We start from the raw sequence: 14,819 nt of genomic DNA on the forward strand, positions 1-14,819 counted from the left end.
GGAACCAATACACGCAGTCAGTCAGGAAAGCTAAGGCCAGCTTCTTCAGGCAGAAGTTTGCATCCTGTAGCTCCAACTCCAAAAAGTTCTGGGACACTGAAGTCCATGGAGAACAAGAGCACCTCCTCCCAGCTGCCCACTGCACTGAGGCTAGGTAACACGGTCTCCACCGATAAATCCATGATTATCGAAAACTTCAATAAGCATTTCTCAACGGCTGGCCATGCCTTCCGCCTGGCTACTCCAACCTCGGCCAACAGCTCCGCCCCCCCCCCCGCAGCTCCTCGCCCAAGCCTCTCCAGGTTCTCCTTTACCCAAATCCAGATAGCAGATGTTCTGAAAGAGCTGCAAAACCTGGACCCGTACAAATCAGCTGGGCTTGACAATCTGGACCCTCTATTTCTGAAACTATCCGCCGCCATTGTCGCAACCCCTATTACCAGCCTGTTCAACCTCTCTTTCATATCGTCTGAGATCCCCAAGGATTGGAAAGCTGCCGCAGTCATCCCCCTCTTCAAAGGGGGAGACACCCTGGACCCAAACTGTTATAGACCTATATCCATCCTGCCCTGCATATCTAAGGTCTTCGAAAGCCAAGTCAACAAACAGGTCACTGACCATCTCGAATCCCACCGTACCTTCTCCGCTGTGCAATCTGGTTTCCGAGCCGGTCACGGGTGCACCTCAGCCACACTCAAGGTACTAAACGATATCATAACCGCCATCGATAAAAGACAGTACTGTGCAGCCGTCTTCATCGATCTTGCCAAGGCTTTCGACTCTGTCAATCACCATATTCTTATCGGCAGACTCGGTAGCCTCGGTTTTTCGGATGACTGCCTTGCATGGTTCACCAATTACTTTGCAGACAGAGTTCAGTGTGTCAAATCGGAGGGCATGCTGTCCGGTCCTCTGGCAGTCTCTATGGGGGTGCCACAGGGTTCAATTCTCGGGCTGACTCTTTTCTCTGTATATATCAATGATGTTGCTCTTGCTGCGGGCGATTCCCTGATCCACCTCTACGCAGACGACACCATTCTATATACTTTCGGCCCGTCATTGGACACTGTGCTATCTAACCTCCAAACGAGTTTCAATGCCATACAGCACTCCTTCCGTGGCCTCCAACTGCTCTTAAACGCTAGTAAAACCAAATGCATGCTTTTCAACCGATCGCTGCCTGCACCCGCATGCCCGACTAGCATCACCACCCTGGATGGTTCCGACCTTGAATATGTGGACATCTATAAGTACCTAGGTGTCTGGCTAGACTGCAAACTCTCCTTCCAGACTCATATCAAACATCTCCAATCGAAAATCAAATCAAGAGTCGGCTTTCTATTCCGCAACAAAGCCTCCTTCACTCACGCCGCCAAGCTTACCCTAGTAAAACTGACTATCCTACCGATCCTCGACTTCGGCGATGTCATCTACAAAATGGCTTCCAACACTCTACTCAGCAAACTGGATGCAGTCTATCACAGTGCCATCCGTTTTGTCACTAAAGCACCTTATACCACCCACCACTGCGACTTGTATGCTCTAGTCGGCTGGCCCTCACTACATATTCGTCGCCAGACCCACTGGCTCCAGGTCATCTACAAGTCCATGCTAGGTAAAGCTCCGCCTTATCTCAGTTCACTGGTCACGATGGCAACACCCATCCGTAGCACGCGCTCCAGCAGGTGTATCTCACTGATCATCCCTAAAGCCAACACCTCATTTGGCCGCCTTTCGTTCCAGTACTCTGCTGCCTGTGACTGGAACGAACTGCAAAAATCGCTGAAGTTGGAGACTTTTATCTCCCTCACCAACTTCAAACATCAGCTATCTGAGCAGCTAACCGATCGCTGCAGCTGTACATAGTCTATTGGTAAATAGCCCACCCAATTTCACCTACCTCATTCCCATACTGTTTTTATACTGTTTTTATTTATTTACTTTTCTGCTCTTTTGCACACCAATATCTCTACCTGTACATAACCATCTGATCATTTATCACTCCAGTGTTAATCTGCAAAATTGTAATTATTCGCCTACCTCCTCATGCCTTTTGCACACATTGTATATAGACTGCCCCTTTTTTTCTACTGTGTTATTGACTTGTTAATTGTTTACTCCATGTGTAACTCTGTGTTGTCTGTTCACACTGCTATGCTTTATCTTGGCCAGGTCGCAGTTGCAAATGAGAACTTGTTCTCAACTAGCCTACCTGGTTAAATAAAGGTGAAATAAAAATAAATAAAAACAAGGTAGACAAAATAAGGGCAAGGGTTGCCTTCCAGAGAGACATCAGAGATTGTAACATTCTTTGTTTCATGGAAACATGGCTCTCTCGGGATATGTTGTCGGAGACAGTACAGCCACCTGGTTTCTTCGTGCATCGTGCCGACACAAATAAAAATCTCTCTGGGAAGAAGAAGGGCTTCATGATTATTGACTCATGGTGTAATCATAGAAGATCAGCGAAGTGCTACCAATTTGCGAAGTGCAACCAATTTGCCAGAGCTTGAAAAATGTGCAGATATTGTACAATCCAGGTGTGCAATTTTTTTTAGAGACTACCCAGAAAGTCTCACAGCTGAGTTTAACATGTATTGACTCAGGGGGTTGAACACTTATCTAATCAAGATATATTAGTGTTTTATTATTTTTATTTATTTTTTATTAGTATTATAATTTTAATTATTATTATTTTTTTTTACAAATGTTCGAATTGTCTTCCACTTTGACGTTAGAGTATTTTGTGTAGATCATTGACAACACAAATTACAATTAAATCAATTTTAATCCCACTTTGTAACACAATAAAATGTGAAAAAAGTAAAGGGGTGTGAATACTTTCTGAAGGCACCTTAAGTACTTTCCCTCCACTTGCAGTTTGTGATGAATGTGAGACATGCAAAGTCTTAACAATAAAGAAAAACCCGCGATATGTAGGCCTACTAGACAGTCACAATTCCCATCTGAATTCAATTTAGCTCTGTGTACTCGTGTGTGCGTTTTCAATCTAAACGATTTTCTCCCCCCTCGCTCTTTTGCTGGAAAACTGATTGCTTTCTGTGGAGAGATTAGATTATCCCCTTCGAATACTGGCTTTAGAGAGAGGAGCAATAAAATGGTATATTCAGTGAAGGAATAGTAAAGACGGCATCCGTTAATCCTGTATTATAATTACAGCGCGTCTACAACAGAACTCCCTTGGGGCTGGCTTGTCCCACCTAGCTCAGCGATATGCAGGTAGGAAAGTGATAGAGGAAATTAAATAGGCACGATAGTAATAGATAGGAGACTGATATAAAGTGATAGGCGATTCCCAGCTGTGAATTATTTGCACAGACTCATGATCTCTGTTACATCTGAACATGACCAAACGGGTATTGGGTTGTCCGTGTACCTCGAGAGTGACTGTGTTATCCCACTGAGCTAAAGCACATGGCAGTGGCACTGACTTTGCTGATAACTTCTTTATTGAGGAAAAATGTACTTACTACGACTGTGATGTGGTTATCTTCAGATGAATGCACTGACTGTAAATCGCTCTGGATAAGAGCATCTGCTAAATAACTAAAATGTAAAAAGAGTGGTCACAAGAGGACGTTTTAACTGAATGATGTATTGCTTTCTTTAAGACAAGCGGTATATTTAGATCATAGGCTACACTTAAATGAGGTAAGATATGATTACACCATCCACCATTTATCAATTGATGCATGTGTAATGTCCTTATATACGTCATATTCAATGGGAGCAATGAGAGGGAATGTCATAACAGTAGACACTATTGTACCTTTAATGCTTAACCTCGCCAGGTGCTATACATTCTACACATGAAAGCGTCACCCCCCCCCCCCCCCCTCTCTCTCCCTCTCTCTCTTTCTCCCTCTACTTCTTTCTCTCTCCCTCTCCTTTTCGCGGCAGCAGTAGTAGGAAGGCGCATCTCCGCAAACAGGTCACATTTCACTCTAGTCGCATCCTCGTCTTTTTCTCCAGAAGAGAAGCTATATCGAGTGCCGCGCGCCTTTTCTAAGCACTTACCATGGTGATAATGACCGAATTGGGGGTCCTTCTCGTCCCGGTGATGATGCTGGTGGGATTCACCTTGCAGGCGGAAATTAAGAACGGGAAAGAGGCAGAAAAAGCAGGGAATTTCATGGAAGACGAGCATTGGCTGTCCACCATTTCACAGTACAGCCGCAAGATCAAGCACTGGAATCGCTTCAGAGACGTGAGTCGCTGTTTTGGTTGATTGAGAGATCCGCGGTAATGCGGTAAGCTGTGTTGATAGGGCAACGGATGCGAGCGGTAGGATTCCGCCCGAGGCACTTCTTTATAATAACCATGTAGCTATTAAAAATATCGCATAGTCAGACCATTATTACTGTTCCAGCTGGCTGATATGCTTTATTATAGGTAATGTTAAAGGGATTAATCGGGATTTTGGCAATGAGGCTTTTTAGCTACTTCCTCAGAGTCAGATGAACTCGTGGATACCATTTTTTATGTATCTGTGTCCAGTGTGAAGGAAGTTAGAGGTAGTTTCGCGAGCGAATGCTAACTAGCATTAGCGCAATGACTAGTTGATGGGTATCTGCTTACGTGCTTATTTGCAAACAGGGGACAGTTTCGTTGCACACAATACACACTGATTTGGCATTGGATAAATTATAAGATTAACACAGGCATATATCTCTGTCCATTCTTAGACTGTAATTTCAGTAATTTGTGTGGTATAAAAAATATTCTGCTAGTAAAATTATGTAGAATCGCATGAAATGTTTAAAAAAGGCAATTGTTTTCTCTGATAGGCAAATACGATGATAGATGCTATGATTTTACTATAAAGGAGATCTATCCACGCCTACTCTTGTCCATGGTGGTCTGTGAACCCGCAACCTTCTGGCCCGTAGCCCTGTACGGTATACAAATTCCTGCGTTCACATGTAATGGTGAAAGGACGAAGAACAGTTTCTTAAACTGCATATCTAAGGATCTAGTCTGTCCGATAAATGGTAGACGTTCTCTGCTATCCACTTTGTTTACATTATTATTTTGGTTATAGGGGAGCATCACTTGTTTTGTTTTTTCAAGCGTTCAGGGAGGGTTTAGGAAAACTATTTCCCTGAAGGGAGCGCCATCCATTTTCATTTTTGAGAGGTCAGATTTTCTCCAGGTAACCTTTTATTATAAATAACGTTCACTCCCCAACCTTTAATTAGCATACTTCTTCAATTCCCGACTAAACTTCCACACAGAATTCGGGACAGAATCTGCAATTCTCTTGTTGTGTGATATGTGCAACGACAAGTTTTGAGAACCGTGATTGGTCAGCAATACCAAACGACAGCTCAGGAATGGCCAATGAGAGCCAGTGAATAAAATAATAATAATGTCTATTTTTTGGGGAACTCAGTCAGAGTCTGAACATAAGTCAGAATAGTATTCTGAACTAAAATATAATCGCAAGTTGCAACAATTTCAACGATGTTTCTGAGTTTTTATTTATTTAACCTTTATTTAACCAGGAAGGGCTCCTTGAAATTAAAATCTATTTTTCAAGAGCGCCCTGGCCAAGATAGGCAGCACCAAGTCATTACAAAAAAATTACAGACAGACAACATGAAAAACTACAAGTAATCTAGTAAAAACCATTGAATTCACAAGAGTATAAAACAGCAAATTAAAAACATTGACAGGTCAGGGAAATCAGCCTCAAAATCCTTCATCAGTGATTTAAAAACACCAACCGGGACACGTTCTTCCAGTTTAAAAGTATTTTGTAAGGTGTTCCAAGACGATGGCGCAGAGTACATAAAAGCCCTTTTACCAAATAAAGTCCAGCGAACGAAGAGAGTACCCACCACATTTCTGAACAAAAAGTATACCAGTGACTGAGCCTACGAGTGACTAGAGAAGGCCAGCCAACCCCGGTATACAAAGTGCAGTGGTGCGTAAGGGTTTTGCAGTTTAAAATAAATCTCAAAGTGCCATGGTAAAGAGTGTCAATTAATCTCAAACACTGAGCGGAAGCATTCATATATAAAATATCCCCATAGTCTAGTAAAGGCATAAATGTAGCTGATACTAGCCTCGTTCTGGTTTCAAACGAAAAACGGGCCTTATTCCTAAAATAAAATCCCAATTTCAGCTTCATTTTTTTTGTAAGTTGTTGAATATGCAATTTAAAAGAGAGGCCGTCATCAATTAAAATTCCAAGATATTTATATGAGGTTACAACCTCAATCTCCTTGCCTTGACAGGTAGTAAGTAATAGGTGAAAGGTTCAGAGGTCTATTTCTTGCATTAGAAAACACCATTAGTTTAGTTTTGTCAGTATTGAGGATAAGCAGTAAATAATAACAGTAAATAACAGGATCATCAGCATAAAAATGAAGTTGTGCATTTTTGACATTTTTGTCTGAATCATTTATATAAATAGTGAATAAGAGAGAGGACCAAGTACAGAGCCTTGGGGCACACCATTCAAGACAGACAATTTAACAGACATAAGCCCATCAAATTGAGTGCACTGAGTTCGATCAGACAGATAGTTAGCCTATAATTATTTAAAAGAGTTGGATCTCCCCCTTTTAAAAGTGGTCGGACAAATGCTGATTTCCAGGTATTTGGAATTTCATTACATTCCAGGGTTAGATTGAACAGAGATGTAAGTGGTTCAGCTATGCAATCAGCTGCCAGATTTAAAAAGCAGGGACCCAAAAGATCAGGAACTGCAGGCTTTCTCTGATCTAAGGATTTCAGGGCTTTATGTACCACCTGCACTGAGAATGGCAAAAAGCTAAAAGTTTGACCAGCTCTCACTGGTTCATCCACACAGGGTTGTACAGAGGCAGAGGACACTGAATAAAACAGCCTACCAGATGATACAAAGTGCTCATTGAAACAATTCAGCATTTCAGTTTTGTCATATATAGCAACAGTCCTTCAAAACACAGTTAATGTAAGGAAATCAGTCAATTTAAATAAATGTATTAGGCCCTAATATATGGATTTCTCATGACTGGGAATACAGATATGCATCTGTTGGTCACATATACCTTAAAAAAAGGTAGGGACATGGGTCAGAAAAACAGGCCGTCTCTGGTGTGACCACCATTAGCCTCATTCAGCGTGACACATCTCCTTCACATAGAGTTGATCAAGCTGTTGATTGTGGCCTGTGGAATGATGTCCCACTCCTCTTCAATGGCTGTGTGAAGGTGCTGGAATACGGTGTCGTACACGTTGTTCCAGAGCATCCCAAACATGCTCAATGGGTGACATGTCTGGTGAGTATGCAGGCCATGGAAGAACTGTGACATTTTCAACTTCCAGGAGTTGTGTACAGATCCTTGCAACATGGGGCCGTGCATTATCATGCTGAAACTTGAGGTGATGGCGGCGGACAAATGGCAGGACAATGGGCCTCAGGATCTCGGTGTCTCTGCATTCAAATTGCCATCGATAAAATGCAATTGTGTTCATTGTCCATAGCTTATGCCTGCCCATACCATAAACCCACCGCCACCATGGGACACTCTGTTCACAACGTTGACATCAGCAAACCGCTCGCCCACACAACGCCATACATGCTGTCTGCCATCTGCCCGGTACAGTTGAAGTCGGGATTAATCCGTGAAGAGCACACTTCTCCAGCATGCCAGTGGCCATTGAAGATGAGAATTTGACCATTGAAGTCAGTTACGACACCGAACTGCAGTCAGGGAAAGACCCTGGTGAGGACGACAAGCACACAGATGAGCTTCCCTGAGACAGGTTCTGTTGTCTGACAAAACTGCACATTTTAGAGTGGCCTTTTATTGTCCCCAGCACAAGATGCACCTGTGTAATGGAGAAATGCTCACTAAGAAGGATGTAAACAAATTTGTGCACAACATTTGAGAGAAATAAGCTTTTTGTGCGTATGGAAAATGTCTGGGATCTTTTATTTCAGCTCATGAAACATGGGACCAACACTTTAGAAGTTGAGTTTATGTTTTTGTTCAGTGTAGAATACACCAGGTGCAATTTTGTAATGTGGTACTGATAGTCAGCTAACAATTGTTTTGATTGCAATTTGTTCTCCTTTAAAGCACTGCACCCACATTCACCCCTTATACGGTTTGCCACGTCCACTTTCTCACAATATGCATTCTGGCCTGCTGTCATCCTGCTATTGACTCAGCCAAGTGTTTGCAAATGACATGTTACAAACAGAATAGGCACAATGCAATAATGCAATTATAATACAAGTTCTGATCATTGATTACCAAGGTAATGCAGTTAGCTTCAAACTGAATCCGGCTTTTAGCCTAAATGGCATCTAGATATTGCTTTGTCTATGAATATTGTGTGTGTGTGTGTGTGTGTGTGTGTGAAATCCTGCCTCTATCCTGCCTCAATATGATTACTAACGATCACAACATGACTTGGACGAGAGGCCTGTTGGATTATACAATGAGTGTAGAAAACATTATGAAACCCTGCTCTTTCCATAACATAGATTGACCAGGTGAATCCAGGTGAAAGCTACAGTGTAGTTTTACATTTACATTACATTTAAGTCATTTAGCAGACGCTCTTATCCAGAGCGACTTACAAATTGGTGCTTTCACCTTATGACATCCAGTGGAACAGCCACTTTACAATAGTGCATCTAGGTCTTTTAAGGGGGGAGGGGGAGAAGGATTACTTTATCCTATCCTAGGTATTCCTTAAAGAGGTGGGGTTTCAGGTGTCTCCGGAAGGTGGTGATTGACTCCGCTGTCCTGGCGTCGTGAGGGAGTTTGTTCCACCATTGGGGGGCCAGAGCAGCGAACAGTTTTGACTGGGCTGAGCGGGAACTGTACTTCCTCAGTGGTATGGAGGCGAGCAGGCCAGAGGTGGATGAACGCAGTGCCCTTGTTTGGGTGTAGGGCCTGATCAGAGCCTGGAGGTAGTGAGGTGCCGTTCCCCTCACAGCTCCGTAGGCAAGCACCATGGTCTTGTAGCGGATGCGAGCTTCAACTGGAAGCCAGTGGAGAGAGCGGAGGAGCGGGGTGACGTGAGAGAACTTGGGAAGGTTGAACACCAGACGGGCTGCGGCGTTCTGGATGAGTTGTAGGGGTTTAATGGCACAGGCAGGGAGCCCAGCCAACAGCGAGTTGCAGTAATCCAGACGGGAGATGACAAGTGCCTGGATTAGGACCTGCGCCGCTTCCTGTGTGAGGCAGGGTCGTACTCTGCGGATGTTGTAGAGCATGAACCTACAGGAACGGGCCACCGCCTTGATGTTATTTGAGAACGACAGGGTGTTGTCCAGGATCACGCCAAGGTTCTTAGCGCTCTGGGACGAGGACACAATGGAGTTGTCAACCGTGATGGCGAGATCATGGAACGGGCAGTCCTTCCCGGGAGGAAGAGCAGCTCCGTCTTGCCGAGGTTCAGCTTGAGGTGATGATCCGTCATCCACACTGATATGTCTGCCAGACATGCAGAGATGCGATTCGCCACCTGGTCGTCAGAAGGGGAAAGGAGAAAATTAATTGTGTGTCGTCTGCATAGCAATGATAGGAGAGACCATGTGAGGTTATGACAGAGCCAAGTGACTTGGTGTATAGCGAGAATAGGAGAGGGCCTAGAACAGAGCCCTGGGGGACACCAGTGGTGAGAGCACGTGGTGAGGAGACGGATTCTCGCCACGCCACCTGGTAGGAGCGACCTGTCAGGTAGGACGCAATCCAAGCGTGGGCCGCGCCGGAGATGCCCAACTCGGAGAGGGTGGAGAGGAGGATCTGATGGTTCACAGTATCGAAGGCAGCCGATAGGTCTAGAAGGATGAGAGCAGAGGAGAGAGAGTTAGCTTTAGCAGTGCGGAGCGCCTCCGTGATACAGAGAAGAGCAGTCTCAGTTGAATGACTAGTCTTGAAACCTGACTGATTTGGATCAAGAAGGTCATTCTGAGAGACATAGCGGGAGAGCTGGCCAAGGACGGCACGTTCAAGAGTTTTGGAGAGAAAAGAAAGAAGGGATACTAATCTGTAGTTGTTGACATCGGAGGGATCGAGTGTAGGTTTTTTCAGAAGGGGTGCAACTCTCGCTCTCTTGAAGACGGGAGGGACGTAGCCAGCGGTCAGGGATGAGTTGATGAGCGAGGTGAGGTAAGGGAGAAGGTCACCGGAGATGGTCTGGAGAAGAGAGGAGGGGATAGGGTCAAGCGGGCAGGTTGGGCGGCCGGCCGTCACAAGACGCGAGATGTCATCTGGAGAGAGAGGGGAGAAAGAGGTCAGAGCACAGGGTAGGGCAGTGTGAGCAGAACCAGCGGTGTCGTTTGACTTAGCAAACGAGGATCGGATGTCGTCGACCTTCTTTTCAAAATGGTTGACGAAGTCATCTGCAGAGAGGGAGGAGGGGGAGGGGGAGGAGGATTCAAGAGGGAGGAGAAGGTGGCAAAGAGCTTCCTAGGGTTAGAGGCAGATGCTTGGAATTTAGAGTGGTAGAAAGTGGCTTTAGCAGCAGAGAGAGAAGAGGAAAATGTAGAGAGGAGGGAGTGAAAGGATGTCAGGTCCGCAGGGAGGCGAGTTTTCCTCCATTTCCGCTCGGCTGCCCGGAGCCCTGTTCTGTGAGCTCGCAATGAGTCGTCGAGCCACGGAGCGGGAGGGGAGGACCGAGCCGGCCTGGAGGATAGGGGACATAGAGAGTCAAAGGATGCAGAAAGGGAGGAGAGGAGGGTTGAGGAGGCAGAATCAGGAGATAGGTTGGAGAAGGTTTGAGCAGAGGGAAGAGATGATAGGATGGAAGAGGAGAGAGTAGCGGGGGAGAGAGAGCGAAGGTTGGGACGGCGCGATACCATCCGAGTAGGGGCAGTGTGGGAAGTGTTGGATGAGAGCGAGAGGGAAAAGGATACAAGGTAGTGGTCGGAGACTTGGAGGGGAGTTGCAATGAGGTTAGTGGAGGAACAGCATCTAGTAAAGATGAGGTCGAGCGTATTGCCTGCCTTGTGAGTAGGGGGGAAGGTGAGAGGGTGAGGTCAAAAGAGGAGAGGAGTGGAAAGAAGGAGGCAGAGAGGAATGAGTCAAAGGTAGACGTGGGGAAGTTAAAGTCGCCCAGAACTGTGAGAGGTGAGCCGTCCTCAGGAAAGGAGCTTATCAAGGCATCAAGCTCATTGATGAACTCTCCGAGGGAACCTGGAGGGCGATAAATGATAAGGATGTTAAGCTTGAAAGGGCTGGTAACTGTGACAGCATGGAATTCAAAGGAGGCGATAGACAGATGGGTAAGGGGAGAAAGAGAGAATGACCACTTGGGAGAGATGAGGATCCCGGTGCCACCACCCCGCTGACCAGAAGCTCTCGGGGTGTGCGAGAGCACGTGGGCGGACGAAGAGAGAGCAGTAGGAGTAGCGGTGTTGTCTGTGGTGATCCATGTTTCCGTCAGAGCCAAGAAGTCGAGGGACTGGAGGGAGGCATAGGCTGAGATGAACTCTGCCTTGTTGGCCGCAGATCGGCAGTTCCAGAGGCTACCGGAGACCTGGAACTCCACGTGGGTCGTGCGCGCTGGGACCACCAGATTAGGGTGGCTGCGGCCATGCGGTGTGGAGCGTTTGTATGGTCTGTGCAGAGAGGAGAGAACAGGGATAGACAGACACATAGTTGACAGGCTAGAGAAGAGGCTACGCTAATGCAGAGGAGATTGGAATGACAAGTGGACTACACGTCTCGAATGTTCAGAAAGTTAAGCTTACGTAGCAAGAATCTAATTGACTAAAATGATTAAAATGATAGAGTACTGCTGGGGTAGGCTAGCTGCGTTGTTGACACTACCCTAATCAAGTCGTACCGTTGAGTGTGAAGTTTCTACAATGCTGCTTATCGGGAGCTAGCTGGCTAGCTAGCAGTGTTGGTTACGTTACGTTGCGTTAGGAGAACGACAATAGCTGGCTAGCTAACCTAGAAAATCGCTCTAGACTACACAATTATCTTTGAAACAAAGACGGCTATGTAGCTAGCTATGTAGCTAGCTACGATCAAACAAATCACACCGTTGGGACTGTAATGAAATGAAATGAAAAAGTGATACTACCTGTGGAGCGACGCGGAATGCGACCGAATGCGAAAGTTCTATTCAGTAGACGTTGGCTGGCTATTGGCTAGCTAGGAGTGTCTCCTACGTTAAGGACGACAAAATAGCTGGCTAGCTAACCTCGGTGAATTAAGATAATCACTCTAAGACTACACACTCTAAACTACACAATTATCTTGGATACGAAGACAGCAAAGACAACTATGTAGCTATCTAATACTACACTAATCAAGTCGTTCGGTTGAGTGTGATAGTTACTACAGTGCTACGGTAGCCGGTGAACGTATGCTAGCTGGCTAGCTGCTAGGCAGATAGGAGGGCGACGAAATACGATAATAACGCAATTATCACTCTAAGACTCCACACTCTAAGCTACACAATTATCTTGGATACGAAGACAGCAAAGACAACTATGTAGCTAGCTATGTAGCTAGCTAACACTACACTAATCAAGTCGTTCAGTTGAGTGTGATAGTTACTACAGTGCTACGGTAGCCGGTGAACGTATGCTAGCTGGCTAGCTGCTAGGCAGATAGGAGGGCGACGAAATACGATAATAACGCAATTATCACTCTAAGACTCCACACTCTAAGCTACACAATTATCTTGGATACGAAGACAGCAAAGACAACTATGTAGCAACTATGTAGCTAGCTAACACTACACTAATCAAGACGTTCAGTTGAGTGTGATAGTTACTACAGTGCTACGGTAGACGGTGAACGTGTTGGACAGATAGGAGACGACGAAATACGATAATTACGCAATTATCTTTGATACAACGACGACTATGTAGCTAGCTAAGAGGAAATTGCTAAGATTAGACAAATCAGACCGTTGTACTATAATGAAATGTAATGAAAAAGTTATACAACCTGCAGACCGAAGCGCGGATGCGACCAGATCGCTCCAACCCGGAAGTCACCCCCTCAATTTCAGTACTGGTTTTAACTTAACGTTTTGTAAACTCATATTATTTTCAATAATTATATTCCTGTTGTTTTAATTGATCCCATATCTAGGTTGAGGGATTATGACTTAATTGGAGCATACAACACAATACCAGCTTTTTTTCTCTGAGTTAATTATTGCAAGGAAATGTGTGGAAATAGTCCTTATTTCTGTATTGAGGTGATGGTTGGCCCCCTCCATGTTCAAAATAATTCAATAATGTGTCATTGTAAAGGGCAATTCGACATTAATGGAATTACGCTTTGACTCAGATTTTCCACTTTAAAATCTCTTAGATGTAAAGTCCCCTGTTTAGGGTACCTGCGTGGTTCTGGTACCGATTCCGACTGATATTTTTGCTTATAAATCGATCTGTGGACACCATAGATAAAAATGGCTTGGTTTGAGCGATGTCCGCGGGAACCAGGCCTATCAAAGAAAGCACCAGAACCGCTGCAAAATCAATGTAATCTCGCATTTTGCAACACACGGTTGAAAAAAGCATGTGATCAAACAAAGCTTTGGACATCATTGATGACGACCTTCTGATAAAGTGATACAAGCATCCACACTGCTTCAAAGTTAGCTGCTTACGCTTCGATCACACCGACAGCGTCCTTGTGCAAAATAGTATGCAGCATCATCTGGATATGTATGCAACAAAAGTTCAAAATTCACCTTCTGCTACCATTTCTGTCAAGCAGTTTATGCATACAGTTTAGCACATACGTTGGATAAATACAACGTATGCACCGAGCGCACTGCAACTGCCTCTGCATCGCAATGCTGCAAGGCAAATGCAGCATTTCATTGGAAATGAATGTCATTCTGGTGTACCAAAATGCAATAACGCTGTTGGTGTGATCGAAGCTTTAGTGATTTCGATGCCTGCATTGGAGCTCCGGTATCAAACGTAACATCACTAGCCAGCATCCCATATGCCTAATGTTTGAAGCTATCTCTGCCACGGGATAAGATATTATCTTCCCCAGTTATTTAAGTTGAAGTTATTGCCTTAAAGGTTGACTTAGTGAAATGACGTTGCCATGAGCAGCACCGCAGATGTTGAGATGAGCGAGATGCAAGACTTCGCTCTCACACATAAACACACTATCTGCGCATGTGCACGAGTTCGCTTCAAGCTGTTCACAGCGTGTTAGCCAGAGCACCAAAACAGCAGAGAAGTTGAACCTTGCGCTTCAACACTTAGTTGTTGCTGAAATGGACCCACTATGACAGTGGTGTCAAACTCATTACATGGCAGGCCTAGTGTCTGCGGGTTTTGGGGTTTTCCTTTCAATTAAGACAGACAACCAGGTGAGGGGAGTTCCTTACTAATTAGTGACCTTATTTCATCAAATCAAGTACAAGGGAGGAGCAACTAATGTGCAGATACTCAACCCTTTGTGGAAAGAGTTTGACACATGCATTATGCTGTTTACTTTCTGCATCTAGGTCATATCGCTGAGTATACCTTTAAAAGGGCCAGTAGTTGATTTTGAAGGTTACCCATGTTTCTTTGAGTAAAAACATATTTTGTGACCTGAAGGATCCCCTAGCTACCTGTCAAGCCTTTTGAGTTAAATAAATCCCCATTTGAGAACGGAATTGCCTTGTCTGACTCTTGGTTTTGCACTACCACACATGTGACAGTCCTCCAACTATGGAGTGGTGACACATCTTTGAACAGAAATACATGGAAAATGCAAACAATTGGAAAATGAGTTAAACGGCAGTTTTTCAAGAAATTACTTGGTTATTCTATGAAGGATCACCCATGACACTGTTAAATAAGCCAAATTTACTCA

General features: G+C 44.8%; 1 protein-coding gene across 1 annotated transcript in view; it reads left to right on the forward strand.

The window, feature by feature from the left end:
- Positions 1–3,909: 3,909 nt before the first annotated feature.
- spock2 (SPARC (osteonectin), cwcv and kazal like domains proteoglycan 2) overlaps positions 3,910–14,819 on the forward strand; it is an 88,907-nt gene continuing 77,997 nt past the window's right edge. Inside the window, exon 1 of the mRNA XM_065012754.1 lies at positions 3,910–4,228. Within this exon, the coding sequence (XP_064868826.1) occupies positions 4,040–4,228 (189 nt within the window). The 5' untranslated portion in view covers positions 3,910–4,039. The remainder of the gene's footprint in view (positions 4,229–14,819) is intronic.

The sequence above is a fragment of the Oncorhynchus nerka genome, linkage group LG28 (assembly GCF_034236695.1).
Source record: "Oncorhynchus nerka isolate Pitt River linkage group LG28, Oner_Uvic_2.0, whole genome shotgun sequence".
NCBI lineage: Eukaryota > Metazoa > Chordata > Actinopteri > Salmoniformes > Salmonidae > Oncorhynchus > Oncorhynchus nerka.